At 54.3% G+C, this 14,557-nt stretch overlaps 4 protein-coding genes across 4 annotated transcripts; 3 read left to right on the top strand and 1 right to left on the bottom strand.

Moving 5' to 3' along the window:
- Nucleotides 1-2,565: 2,565 nt before the first annotated feature.
- MAA_08666 (ADAM 8 precursor) lies at nt 2,566-4,794 on the top strand (the record flags this gene model as incomplete). Its single annotated transcript, XM_007826664.1, has 1 exon — nt 2,566-4,794. One exon carries the CDS (start codon nt 2,566-2,568, stop codon nt 4,792-4,794), a length of 2,229 nt encoding a protein of 742 aa, XP_007824855.1.
- Nucleotides 4,795-5,079: 285 nt separating this feature from the next.
- MAA_08665 (AT DNA binding protein) lies at nt 5,080-6,789 on the top strand (the record flags this gene model as incomplete). The annotated part of the gene is made up of 4 exons (XM_007826663.2): nt 5,080-5,147; nt 5,242-5,632; nt 5,712-6,636; nt 6,698-6,789. 4 exons carry the CDS (start codon nt 5,080-5,082, stop codon nt 6,787-6,789), a joined length of 1,476 nt encoding a protein of 491 aa, XP_007824854.2.
- A 242-nt stretch (nt 6,790-7,031) lies between these two features.
- On the bottom strand, nt 7,032-8,438 carry MAA_08664 (uncharacterized protein; the record flags this gene model as incomplete). Its single annotated transcript, XM_007826662.1, has 1 exon — nt 7,032-8,438. The coding sequence occupies one exon, from the start codon at nt 8,436-8,438 to the stop codon at nt 7,032-7,034; it is 1,407 nt and encodes a 468-aa protein (XP_007824853.1).
- A 3,211-nt stretch (nt 8,439-11,649) lies between these two features.
- Nucleotides 11,650-13,902, top strand: MAA_08663 (Permease, cytosine/purine, uracil, thiamine, allantoin; the record flags this gene model as incomplete). Its single annotated transcript, XM_007826661.2, has 10 exons — nt 11,650-11,797; nt 11,851-11,948; nt 12,013-12,130; nt 12,202-12,303; nt 12,378-12,561; nt 12,652-13,036; nt 13,104-13,219; nt 13,274-13,351; nt 13,410-13,564; nt 13,631-13,902. 10 exons carry the CDS (start codon nt 11,650-11,652, stop codon nt 13,900-13,902), a joined length of 1,656 nt encoding a protein of 551 aa, XP_007824852.2.
- Between the last annotated feature and the right edge of the window lie 655 nt (nt 13,903-14,557).

Below are 14,557 nucleotides of genomic sequence, written 5' to 3'. Positions count from 1 at the left end.
GCACGCCATCAGGCTCGACCTTTGCATTGACAAGAGTCAATTGTCCATCATGGATAATAACAGAAAAGAAAGCAGAAGGGGCATGAGAGACAGGCTGTCGCATTGAAGCTACGTCATGATGGCTTCGTATTGCAGCCAGACGCAGCCGATCTCGGACGCGTCTCTTGCTGCAGCGTTTAAAGAAAAGTATTTTGCGACATGGCCCAGCTGATAATCGCGTGGTTTTGACTAATAAAAGACGGCCGATCAAAATCTACCTTGTATTGACAGCTACCATTATTAATGTCGTTGATTTAAGCTGGTAGAATGCATTAATAAGCCATTAATGCATTGAATTAAGTAAGCATTTTCCGTGGACCGGAGGCTTTACTCATCATCTCGCCTTTCACCAGAGTAGATATATCATGCTAGTATGAATCTAGCTGGTAATATTAAAACATTCAGGTGTGAGAATTGCATCAATGATGGACAATCAACTATAAAACTGCACTTGAGAGCAAGACCGCATTTGGCCTCCTTGTTCTGCATGCTCGGCACAACTCATGTCTGTGCACCATGCCTGTGCCCTTGTCAGGGAAAAAGTGCAGTTGCTGAATGCGATAGTGTCAACAGTAATCCGCATCCCTGGCTTCCCGTACGCATCAGTCGTTCACGCGTCCTTCAAGTTTCATGACACAAGTTTCACATAATGCCCATAGTTGCGCCACCATAAACCAAGCACTTTCTCTCCTCGATAACGACGAGCTGCCGTGGGAAAAAATGATTCATTTCATGGATGCAATTTGGTATCCAAAGTGCCATTTTTCTGCCTCTGAATTGAGGCGCATGAGTCGTTGAAGCCGCAGCCCAAGTATCGTCAGTTGCTCTTGACGAACCCAGACCAGACTGTTGATCTGCCCATACACAAATGGCAGTTCAACAATGGCATCTTACTAGTGAGGAGCACACCGTGTTGTCAAAGGATGTAAAGGGAATGTTTCGCTCATGCGGCCCGAGGCGTCTGCTCGACAGTGTCACAACTTCAGACCAACGTGAAACATGCGGAGAGTTTAGTGGCCGAGGTACGGGGTTCCGTGATACAATGCCAATGGATGAACGGCGTGGTTGTTTCAACACGCATCAAGGATATAAGCGTAACGAACTCCAAATGAGTGCCGTGCAGCCACGCGTTCTCAGATGAAATAAACCGCGTGAAGAGTGCATGAAAAGGGCACTACTCCAACAACTCGTTTTGAAGACTTGCCACGAAAAAGACGACTTGGCTCTTCACCATACCTATAGTTGGGCTCGCCGACTTGGTCGACCGTTCTGCTTGCCAAGCCGTGCAATATCTGGTGGCTGCCTCCCACTACAAATACGGTATCAAAAGTCACCGCCTCGTGCAATCAAGATGATGGTGCCAAGACGTTGCATGTTGTCCGCATACGCAAGTCGATGCTGAGCGTCTTTCATCACCTCTGATTCGCTGCAAGAAGAGTAGCGCTGCCAAGATGCGCAAGTACATGCATACCATACACTCTATGAAACCTAGACATACATCGTCCGTGGCAGATCTCGCCAGATAGCACTTGGCTCCGGATTTATCGGGCTTATATTGGTTGCGAACCACGGCATCTCCACTGACATCCGATATTGTGGTTCCGCCAAGGTCGGAACAATTGGCACAAGTGGACTGCCATCCGAGTGCAGGGACGCGTGGCTCATTAACCTTCTACAAAGAATGGCCCGAGGGCGGGTTCTTGATGCAAGCTTAGTTGTTTGGTGGTGGCTGAGTTGCCGCGTATGTGTTTGGCTGACAATTCGAGTCAGACTCGTCCGTTGCTCGCCCAAGCCTTGGGGGCAAGGCGTACACTCGTGAGTCGTGCGGCCAGGGCCGTATTGAACGGCCTTCTCTGTGATTTGGGTGGTCGGACATGCGGGAGGGTTGCCAAAGCCGGTTGTTTCTACATGCGCCCCAAGCCACGAGATAACATGTCAGTCTTTGCGGGCGAAGCGCCTCGAGATGCCCTACAAGATGAGCCCAGTCTGGTGCTGAGAGAGAGACGAATGTCACGACATGCACGAAACATATCCCCGAGATTCCGCTTCTTTACTTCTGCCCCAAGTCTTGGCCAGTCGAGATGCAGACGTAACGCGGAGGCGATGAAAGTCTTGGCCGCCAAGGCTCGTCTCAAGTCAGCGGCTGATGTGCGTGTTCTGTCACCCATGACAAACCACATCGGCCCCGGATTCCAAATAAGCATATATAAGATGTGGCGGATCACCTTGCCTCAGTAGACGGTCAGACCGGGTCAGTAATTCTCGTCCCACTGTTTGAACAGAATGCAGATACCCTTTCCGTCACTTGCGTTTGTGGGTTTAGTCTCGTTCCTGATACAAAATACCTATGGTTTGTGCCTCACTTTCCTCTTTTTTTTCTTTGGCAAGGGAATGTCCACGGTTGTGTTGACACGTCTTGTGCCTACAGGTGAATCACTGCGCAATGACGACCATCGTGAGGTGTTCCGCCTCCACGGGGTAGAGTATTCGGACTTTATACCAAGAACAGCCTCCCAAAATGTGACAATGTCCTTCTTTATCGGCAACGCGCAGCCCAACAAGGTCATCTTGGATCTACAGCGCAACGACGATCTTTTCTTACACCCAGTGATTGTACGCCATCTTGACTCGGACGGAACCGTACAGTCGGTCGATACTGTACCGGCAGGCAGCCACCTGGCGTTTCGCGGCACAACGCTCTTGCAACAAGAAGGGGGTAGACAGTCGGAGACACTGTCGCCTTCGGGATGGGCAAGGATGTCGTTCATCGTCAGGGATGGGGAGCAACTGGGCGAAGGCGCATTCAGCATTGACGGCGTCGAATATCATGTCGTGACGGACTCGACCTACCGAAGAACACGATCCGACGGGGAGCCGGACATGTCGATGGAAGACGGAGGCCCGTACTTGGTGGCATGGAGAGAATCCGCACAGAGTCCACACGACGGCCATGAACTCAGGAAGCGACAGCAAGGGAACTCGACATGCTCCGTTTCCGAACTCGACTTTAATCAGATTCACCTGGATCTGGCCACGGGCGACAAAGACTTGGTGGGACGCCAAAGCGGCGGCTTGAATGGTCTGGATCTCGGAGGACTGCTTCGATCGCCGCCCAATTGCCCGACCTCGCGGCAGATTGCACTCCTTGGAATTGCCACGGACTGCTCCTACACGGGCCAGTTCAACTCTTCGGACGAGCTTCGCGAACACGTGCTTTCAATTGTGAATACTGCGTCTGGGGTGTACGAACGGAGTTTCAACATCTCGCTGAGGGTGCAAAACCTGACCATAAGCGACCGAAACTGCCCGAGCAGCAGCGGTTCAAGCTCAACACCGTGGAACCTGGGCTGCAGCAGCCAAGTCGACATCTCGGGTCGACTCCAGCGCCTCACCGACTGGAGGCGCGGCGTCGGGGTGGACGGCAACGCCGTCTGGTCGCTGTTTAGTGCATGCCAGTCGGGCCAAACCGTCGGCATCGCGTGGATTGGGACGGTATGCAACGGAGCGAGTGGCCGCTCGGGGGGGACACCAGGAGCCAATGTCGTGATCAGGACGCGGTCCGAATGGCAGGTCCTGGCACACGAACTCGGTCACAACTTTGGGGCCGTCCACGACTGCACGGCAGACTGCAACTCTGGTTCCTCGGAGCGGTGCTGCCCGCTCAGCGAGAGCAGTTGCAATGCCAATGGGCGGTTCATCATGAACCCGGCGGCGACGACCAGCATGACGGACTTCTCGCCGTGCACCATCGCGGCCATCTGCACGGCCATGGAGCGCAACCTCGTCCGCACGTCGTGCCTGTCGGGCAACGAGAACGTGACGACGATTTCGAGCGGCGTGTGTGGCAACGGCATCGTCGAGCCCGGCGAGGAGTGCGACTGCGGAGGCGAAGAGGGCTGCGGTGCCAACAGTCAATGTTGCAATCCAACAACGTGCCGGCTCGTCGACGGCGCCGTGTGCGATCCCTCCAACGACGGGTGTTGCACGTCGCAGTGCCAGGTATCGAGCAGCGGCAACGTCTGCAGAGCGAGCATCGGCCCCTGCGACCCGGAGGAGGTGTGCAACGGGTCATCGGCCTCGTGCCCGACGGATACGCGCCTCCCGGATGGACAGTCGTGTGGCGATGGCAACAACGGCACCACATGCGCCTCGGGACAATGCACGTCGCGCGGCATGCAGTGCAGCCTGGTCTTGTTCAACTCGACGAGCCGGTGGGGGAGCGTGTCGGCATGCGATGGCAACGGCTGCCAGATGAACTGCGCGCTCGCAGATTCGAATTCGTGCCAGGTCACGGGCGCCGACTTCTTGGACGGGACGCCGTGCAGCGGCTCTGGCGGAGGCTCTCTCTGCTACAGCGGCGAGTGTCGCTCGGCGAGGGGTCGCGGCGGCGGCAGTGGCGGCGGCGGACGCAGCGTGTCGTCGTGGATTGCCGGCAACAGGGCCCTTTTCATCGTGATTGTGGTCATTGGGTCTCTTCTCGTGGTGCTGGCGGCGTGGTGTTGTTTTGCGTGTGTGCGGCGGAGAGTGGCTCGGAGTCGCAAGGCGGAAACCAGCCAGGCGAGGATGGCAGCTCTGCGCCAGGCCCCAGGCGCCGCCCCAGGTGCCGCCGCAGGCTCAGTGCTCGCTCCAGGCCCAGGTCCCCTGTCTGGGGCTCCGCAGATGCAGTCGGCCCATGCAGTCCCGCCTGGCACCGTCTATCCCACGCCTCCGTCACGCCTCTCCCGCACCCGGACCCTTACGCACCGATATGCTTAGAGCCATGATTCATGTCGACATGTCTGATGATGATGTAGCGAGAAATATATCCTGATTGTATATAGAATTGATGCCGTTCCGCCCACCCGTTTCTTGCACATGTCGTGTCGTGACTTGGAGTCTGGAGACAGTATGAACCCTAACCCTTGAGACAGTGGCGTACCGGGTCTGCCGACGAGGGCCGCCAGATGCCCACAGGGAGATGTGCTCGGTCAAATTCATTGGCCCATGCCACCACGCAAAACGGCAGGTGCTCAACAAATCAATGCCACGTGAATTGGCGCCATGATGACAAACCAGCCAGTTGATGTCTCCACGCCCCACCGACCAAGCAGCCATCCGAGGTTGAGAGGGTGAGTTGACATGTCTGAGCATCTCAGCATAAGCTCCCTTGGCCCTCATCAACAGAACTTGGTAAATACCTTCTGAATATCATTCTCTTTACAGGCCGGCGAGCGCAGACATGAACAACGACATGGCCGCACGGGATGCAGCGCTGGCTTATGAGCCAACAGCTGATGTCGACATTGGTGGCAACCACCTCATGTCGATACTGTCGGCGCGCAAGTATCCTGTTCCGACTACCCAAGACGTCCACGCCAAAGAGAAAGATAACGCCTTCCTCCAATCCTTGTCATTCGTATTCGATGTCGACCACGGGACTGAGAGCCCTGCCGGCTTGCATGGGGCTGGTCCAGCCGAGGCGCTCAACTGCTTCCTCGACGGTCATAACCAGCCCACCACATATAGACGGCAAGGCCAATCTACTGCATCGCCTGCTGGCGAATCCAATGCGTCAAAGAAACGAGGCAGCGATGATGGGCAAGGTCCAAAGGAGGTGAGTGGCCATGGCCTGATCAAGCATCGTCTTTGTGTGAGACAACGTGCTTACCGGGGTATTTTTGTCTCGGCTATAGAGGAGGAAGAAACAGATACGCGAGGCCCAACGAGCCTATCGGCTGCGCAAAGAATCCAGAATCTCCTTCCTCACCAAGAGGGTCTCTGAACTGGAGCAAGCCATTGAAGACATGAGCACCACCGTGACCACGTTTAGCGATTCTCTTCTTCAGTCTGGCGTTCTCGCGCCTCACGCTCATCTGACTCAATGTACTCGGGAAACATTGGAGAAGTGTTTACGTCTAGCCCGAACGACCAACGTGGACGATGAAGGGGATGCAAGCTCCAGCCAGCCCGGAAACCAACTATCCGCCAAGGAGGACCCAAATCTCGCCATCGGCCTACCTGGATCCCCACGCTATATGCCCCCTTTACCACCACAGCCCTTAATGCCGCAGCCTCTGACCCCCCCAAGCATGGAAGGTTCGGAAACCGTCTTGCACCTGCAGTACTCTACATTCATGGATCAACTACATATGGCAATTCTATACCGCGGATACGTGCGGCTAACCGATCCCTCCGTTTCCGCCCAAGGTGTTCGACACACGTTTCGCCTCTTGTATCCAACCATGGGCCGCAGCAACCTCACAGCCTACTTTGCCGCCGCTCTGCATGCCAAGATTAGCAAAACCGAACTAGCCAAGCAGTGGAAATCGGTTCCCTTTTTTCAACTCGGCGGTGCTGGAACGCACTATGCCTGGCCGCCCGAACTAGGTCCCTATACGCGCCGCTCGCGCCATTGGCAGGCCATATCCGTTCCCTTGTCACACTTCTCATCCGATATTCAAAAAGATCTCAACGGCGACTGGTTCGACATGCAGGACCTCGAGTGCTTCCTCATGGAGAAGAATGTCAAACTTGTTGCTGCTGCTGGGGCCGCGAGCCCGAGTGACTCGAATACACAACAAGAGCAAACGCATATCAATGCCAAAGAATTCATATCAGGTATAGCCCGACTCAAAGAGCCCCAACGTACTTCCAGAGACTTGGTCGCTAATTTGCATAGTATTGCTCGACAATGCCGTATGCTTGGGCAGGTCCGCCGGCTTTCGTCGCTCCGACGTGGAAACGGCCCTAGCCAAGGCCGTTTTGGTCTGACGTCGCTGACCAGTCCTGACAATGATGATGAGCAGAATACTTTTTTTGTAATTTTACAATCTTTTTACCGCACCGAAACGAGCTCGAATGTTTTTGATTACTGGTACATGTCATAGCGTATGGATCGGGTATAGCTGTTTTTTTTTTTCTGTAAAACATATGATTTATACGGCGAATAGATACAAATTGCCACCTGAAAATCTACTACTTGTTACATGAAAATTACAAAGGACGCCAATACATTACACCACCAGCGCCTTGTCCCAAACCCTCCGAGGAACCGCTTCCCTCTCCTCACGAGCCAGATAGTTTGCAGCCGGGACACGCAGGTCCCGGGGGCATGCTGTCCCTTTCAACCCATCATCCGCTTGAATATGCGCAACCTGCATGATAGCCCAGGCCTCTCGGAAGGGAAAGCTCGGCAAGAGACCCTTCTTCTTCCTGTCTGCCCTGGGAAAAACGACGTACAGGCTCGACTCGAGAGCGGGTTCGGGGCGGAACTTGTCATTGTACGCCTTCTTGCCGGCGACGGACGCGGCATCCGTAAACATTTTGTACAGGGAGCGCGCGGCGCGGGCGAGCAGCCCTCGTGCTGCCAGATCGGCGAGGGGCTCCACGCCCAAGCTGAGATGGGATACTTCGGCCCGCCGCAGCAGCCGCATGCTAGACACCATGAGAAGTTCGGTGATGCCCTTGGGCGCGGAGGCCGACGCGATACAGGGGTCAATGTAGAATCCTGACTCGGCGCCCAGCTGGCGCAGCATGGCCATGCCGGCAATTTGACCCTCTGCGTCGGACATGTACAGAAACGCCGTTCGTCTCCGGTACGAAAACAAGTCGTACGCCGTGATGAATGCCTGGGCGTCTGAGGGTTTCTTGGCCCCCTTTGTGTCTCGCCAGTCGGTGTAGAGCTGCGCCAGTTGGTGTTCCAGGTGGGAGTTGATGCCGGAGATGCTCGGTGCGTAGAAGCCCATTGTTAGTCCTTGCTTTGGGTGTAGGAGGTGCTGGCATTGCGTCAACATGCGCTTGCCGGCTTGCTTTTCCAATACGGCGTTGTGCATGGGGTTGACGACTCGTTCGCTGCCAAACTCGATGTGGTCCCAGCCCTTGGTCTCGGCGTATTGTACGAAGCATGGGCCGACGCCCATAAACGCCAGCTTTAGTCTGCTTGGATGTCGGAAGGTTTCAATCTCTTCTAGGAGAGGGCCGAGGTCGTCCTTGGCACACATGGGATCTCCGACAATGACCATTGTTTCGTTTTCAATCTTGTACATGACGGAACCGCGTCCCGTGGGACTCGTGTACACTTGATAGCTGGGGTCAAGCAAGACCATGTGAAAGGTTCGACTGTATTCGTCATACGTTTCATCGGGGATGCGGTTCATGGTTGTGGCAGCCAAGGTGCCGCTCAACAAGTGGTCCTCGTTGCCTCTGCTGAGCGCATGGCGTGTTGATTTGCTTCGTGCTACATCGGCAATAGGTTCCGTGGTTTTTTGGTGCGAGGGAAATTCCAATTCATATGATTTGGCTATGCGCTGGATGAGGGGAGTGTGAGTAGTTGGTTTGGGGAAACGTCTCTGACAACGAGGAGCATCTACTTCCGTCATGGATGTATTGGTCCGGGGCCTGCGCAAGACGAGTCTTTCCATGTTGGGCTGAAGTTTGGCGTGTATACAAGACGAGGTAAAGGGGTCCGGCGTTGCATCATGTCATGTATTCCCCGGAGGGCCAGGACACAATATATATGCAGATGTTCATATATTGTGTTTCCCGTGTGCGTCATGCCAACAACAAGATTCGGACCATGGCCGAGCATCCAGAAACAACATTGAAGCAAAACTGCCGTCCACGCTTGACACAGACGGCAACTGGGGGGTAGTAAAGGCAGTGTAGGGAGCTCGGGCGGCCATTTCCACATAAAGATGGCTGTATGCGTGGCTGAATATCAGCACATGAGAGCATTGCAATGCGCATTAAATTTCTGCTTTGGGAAGTTTGACTGTTGCACTGCCTCTACAAGTGTGGCTGTCCTCGCCCAGTATCCGGTGCACCACAAAACGGCGTCACATTCAAGGCAGATTACGATTTGCGCTTGGTCGCGTCAGCCCACCATGATGAGAGGATGCCGCCAATTGACGTCGGGACTTTGCCGAAGTGCTGTTGGCGGCGGACATGACTACGACGCTCGGGTGCTTACACGGTTGAGGGCCACGATGCAAGGCGGAGATGCTGCGCGCCCATCTCAGATTGGACCCGGTTCAGCCGGATCAGCCCTGGTGTAGGGCGGACCATTCAACCGCTCCAGATCAGAGATGCTTGAACTAGCCATGCGGGTCAAGTTGCGCCCGTGAATGTATGCCTCGGCGTCGAGAAGTGGCCGTTGTTGCTCGAACCAGCCATGACTGAAGCACAAATGAAGACATGGACGAACTAGCCCAGCCGTATTCAACTGGAAATGCGATACCCAGTTGGGAAATATCTTCAATGTTTACACGCAACCAACACGCGGCCTCGACGTGGCCCGATGACACATCTGACACCAACCCCAGTGACACGCATTACTATCCGAAGGTGTCTGAGTATCTGCTAGACTGGAGTCAGACACCTAACTACACAATTCTAGAAGTTCAAACTGCGGTAGAATATCTCGGCATCCGCGGGGCAGAAAGGGATCCGAGGTGCCAGACTAGATTATGCAGGGTGCCTGCCCCATGTTAGGAGTCGGGCTCTCTGGGCGTGGCTGATGACGATCTGCAATAATACCGGGCGCATTCAATGTTGCGTCTGTGAGGCTGCGGCAAGTCGCATGGCGCCGAAAGGCCGTCATGTTTCCGGCCTACTTGAACTGCCGGCATTGGCATTATGGCATAACTGGAACCGAACTGCTGCTTCTTGGCTGACTTGGATCGGATCTTGCCGTCGCCTGTCATCGCTTCGTCCTACCCTACACATTATGTTTCTAAATACCAGACGCGACTTGCCGGGCTCTTTGCGGTCCATCAATGAGTTTGACGAGTATTGTCTGTGTTTTTCCTTCTTATTTTTCTTTCTTTAATACAAATATGTATAATAAAAATGTTTTGCAGTCGCCCAAGAATTGAGAATTCTTGAAGGATCCAGGAAGAACTTGGTTGCCAAGCACCTTTCGGCTTGGTGTCCGTTTTCGTTCCCACAACCATCTTACCACATTTAAAGATTTAATACATCCCGGTAGATTAATACTATGAGCGAGCTAATAAAGGAGACTTATTAGAAATGTTGCCCATAACTGGCTCCCGTGTCCCTGAGACCGAACTCGTTGTCGGTGCACTTGCAGCTAGAGTGCTTCGTTGTGTGGCGCCGAGTCAGTAGACAGATGGCTAATCTCAGGGTTCATCTTTCCAGCCCACTCGATTCACTCTGTTTAGAAACACGCCTGACAATGACACAACGGGAGGTAGTGCATAGAGCTAGACTATGATTCCGCTTATAAAATGACAAACGATGTACCAAGTGCATTTGATTTTCAAGTGTCGGTGTAAACTAATCAATGTCTGTTTATATAAAGTACATCCCTTTCGGCGATAGTTTATCATGAGCTGCATCTTGTTGTTTCATGGCGCAATTGTCAAACCCGACAATCACTGCGCCATTGAGCAGATATTACTCCATGTGCAGCCCCGAGGAGCACAGGACTGTGGGTTGTCTTGGATGGGCCAGAGGAAGCTTCCGTCATGGTAGCAGTTCCATCTCAATCCTACGGCAAAGGGAGAGGCTTGGCAATGTAAATTTCAATATGCAACTACAGGATATGTATCAGGTCGAATCAGATATCATTTTATTGCGACTTGAGAAAAAATGGTTGCCAAGACGTGCCATTATCCACAAGCCCCAGTAGGAAGACAACAAGGCACCTTGACAAGTTGTGGCTGGATGCGAAACCACGGGGGGACCAGGTTAGGCAGTGAGTCGTGGCAGACACAGTTGTAGTATTCATCTCATCAGTCTGGTACTATAAATGCGATTCCAACAGGAGCCCTCAAGAGTCAAGACTCGCTGCTCTACTACCAAACACTCAACTACGCGATGCCACGACTGGATAAAAGATGGTGGGCCGATTGTCCACAGCAGTGCTGCGCCAGAGGCTCCATCTCGTCCATCTGTCGCGAAGCCATTGGTTCACGCACGATTCGCATGGCGCAAGGGAGGTCTGGTCGGCGCGGTGGCTTGATGCAACGGCCACGGGATAGACATCTGGAAGCAGTCCACGCCGCGACAGGGCCGTCTCGTCCTAACGCCATCCGTCATGGCATCGCATCAAGCCAACTTGACATGACGTGCGGGCCGACACGGGACGAAACCGGGGCGTCCAAGGAATGGCAAATTTGGCCTGGCTCCTCTTGCCAGGGATGCGAACCCAGGTTGCGAATAGCAAGCCTCCTTGGCGACATGGTGCTCGCTCCGTGGCAGGGCCTCGCACCTTCCATACATGTCTGGTACTCTTCTCGGTTTAGCTTTCCAGCGCTGCATATGTGCCAATCCGATCCCAGAGCTGCGTGATGTCTGGTGGGTAATAGCCATGGCATGAGCTGGGGGCGCTCGTCGCCAAAGCCTGTTGGCGACGCCGCATTCTTCAGACATGGACAGATAAAATCAGGCCGGCCCCTGCCCATGCGGCATGGTCTTTGCTCTCCGGGCGGAAACCTTTGTCAAGACTCAAGAGACGCCATCGATCGACCGACCAGCATCTGCGTGTGCCGTTGTGCGCTTGCCATGGCCCAAGCAACAAACAAGTCCCTCAGGGAACGACTACAATGGTGGGCCAATCCCTGATACGAACATTGAAACTACAAAGTTACGCCCGGTTGCCTTTTTGCGGACATGCTTGTCGGAACTAACATTAAACCTCCGCTCGGCGCAAATAGTCCCAAAGACGACGGCTCCAACTACGACAACACCACGTGGTGCAACCGCGATCTGATTCCCATTCCTCGTGAAAGACGCACCTATGGCTTCGTTTCGTACATGGGTAGGACGCACATGGCCGCCTGCGAGGGGACGCTTTGGCTCACATCTCGACAGCATACTGGACCGTGTCGGGCTCCAACATTTCCGCATGGACCGTCGGCAGCACGCTGCTGGCGTTTGGCCTCACTCCGCAACAAGCCATTGCCGCGGTTGTAAGTGCAGTCCATGTACATTGCGACAGCAACAGGCTGTGACTGACTTGCCGTCCTGCTCTAGGTCGTGGGCGGCATCATCACCGGTCTTCTCGCCGTGGCGTGCGGTTGGATGGGCGCCAAACAGTACATTGGCTACACGGTTTCTAGCCGCTTCTCCTGGGGAATGAGAGGATCGTACTGTCAGTTCATGGCCGTCCTTGCGCCGTGGCATGTTCAAATCATAAACTAACGAGAACCCGCGGGCGCGCAGTCCCCGTCATCTTGCGCGTCTTCATCGCGTCCATGTGGTTTGGCATGCAGGCATTCTGGGGTGGCCAGGCCACTCGAGTTTGTATCGGAGCCATTATCCCCGGTGCGTTCTACTTGGATCAAGGGTCCATGTCAACGGTATTTTGCCGTCTGCCGCTCTGACACCATGCTTGCCAGGCCTCGCCCATCTCCCCAACTACTTCTCCGCCAGCTCCCACCTCGAAACAAAAGACTTTGTCGGGCTCATCATTTGGATGTGCGCCTTTATCCCGGCCGTCTTGATCCGTCCCGAACGGCTGCAGATTCCGTTTGCCGTCTGCTTCGTGCTGTTTTGCTGCACCGCCTTTGGTCTACTCATATGGTAGGGTTACATGACTCCATCTCCAGCACGCGCTGGGTTTTCGTACCATGATGATGGCGAGCCATTGTGCTAACTTGGCATGACCCAAAGGTCCGTCAGCCAGGCCCATGGGCCCGGGGCCATGTTCCACGAGCCCGGTGCCGCTCCCAACGTGGGATGGGCCTTCATGTTCAGTTTGACTGCCATCCTGGGCGCCTGGGGAGGAGGAACGCTGGGCCAGTCGGATTGGACTCGCTATGCCACGAAGCAAATGGCGCCCGTCCCATCGCAGCTCATTGCTTCGCCCTTGACCATTACCGTGACGGCCGTCATCGGTATCGTCGTGACCAGCGCCGCGCGAGATGTCCTTGGCGGCGAGGTCATCTGGAACCCCATCTACCTCCTGGCCGCCATGCAAGAGTACTACGGCTCCAACTCTGGTGTCCGCGCCGGCGTCTTCTTTGGCGGATTGGGTCTCGTGGCCTCCCAACTTGCGGTACGAAATGGGTGCCATGGCCGTGTTGCCATTGGGCTTTGGACAGGGCTGACAGGGTTTGATCTAGATTTCCGTCGTGCTCAACGCCATGTCTTGCGGCATGGACATGGCAGGCCTTTGGCCGCGGTACATCAACATTCGACGCGGAGCCGCCATCATGGCCGTCATTGGCATTGCCATCCAGTACGCTCCCTCTACTCTTGACGCTTACACGAGCTGGCTTCTAATCACTCATAGGCCATGGCAACTCCTCGCTACCGCTGCCAAATTTCTCCAGGTCCTCAGCGGCTTTGGCGTCTTTTTGGCCCCCTTGACGTGAGTGTCGTCCACAGAAGTAGAGCAACAAGTCAATGTGTCTAACGGTTCGAGGCAGCGGCATCATGCTTGCAGACTACCATATTGTCAGGCGACGCAAGCTCAAGGTCAATGACCTATATCGCGGAGACAGTTCCTCCATCTACTGGTACCATGGCGGGTTCAACTGGCGTGCACCCGTCGCCTTCTTCATGGGCGCGTGGCCTATGCTTCGTAAGTTGCATAATCGAGACGAGACGGCAAATGTCCAAGCGGTTAACGTGCTTTCTTTCCATGTAGCCGGTCTGGTCGCCTCTGTCGACTCCCTCACAGATCCTAGCTGGGTGGCTTGGATCCGACTTTACAACCTCACCTTTATAGTTGGTCTAGCCATTGGCTTTGTTGTCTTCTTGGGGCTGAACCTTGCATTCCCTCCCCCTGGGCTGGGTCAGGAGGCAGAGTTTGAGCCCATCCATGACAGCAGGCCGCAATCATTCGACGGCCCAGGTCATGCGCCATTTGACGGCCACCATGGACAGCAGGAGAAGACGGCACCAGTCTATATTGTGTAGTGGCTAGTTTTTTTGTCGCAAACAGCGGTAGAATGTGGAATCTATCCACAAGAGCGCGCTTCTCTGCTCATTTATGAATCCAAACATTGAGTATCTTAGGTTAGCGCGTTTGCTGTTGAGAATGCTGGCTTCTTACTGTGATGATACAAAGAGCGATATAGAGCCCTGATACTACCAGGAGTAATTTCCATTTTTCGTAGTGTGGTGGCAGAGCCTTTTATCCCTTACCTCTACACAATGGTCGCTATTTTCAGATTAATCAGCGTACAAAACTCATCTCCATCCAATGTCGAATGTAACCGGGCGTCTTCCGGAGCGGATATTGCCGCGGCGCCCAGTCTTTATATTCCATTCTGGTGCGTTATTCATGTCACGACCTAGCCTACAAGGGGAACCTTGATAGAAGAAACTAAGAGGCTGTGATATATAAGTCAGCTCAAGACTTCACAGCGCCATGATACAAGCTGTAGCCAAGCTTCATGTAGTCAGGGATCCGTGGGTATAGCAGTATATTAATTTGCTCGCACGATTAATTCACCCAAGCCTCGATCGGTGGGGAATGGGCCGGGAACTGACACGCTGCTGTGCCCGCAGCAGTTCATATCAAGACTTATCCATAAGCCGCGGAGTCGCGCTCATTACTATACACAAATCC

Source organism: Metarhizium robertsii (assembly GCF_000187425.2).
Source record: "Metarhizium robertsii ARSEF 23 chromosome Unknown MAA_Scf_4, whole genome shotgun sequence".
Taxonomy (NCBI): Eukaryota; Fungi; Ascomycota; class Sordariomycetes; order Hypocreales; family Clavicipitaceae; genus Metarhizium; species Metarhizium robertsii.
This window is presented reverse-complemented; position numbering and strand designations above follow the sequence as displayed.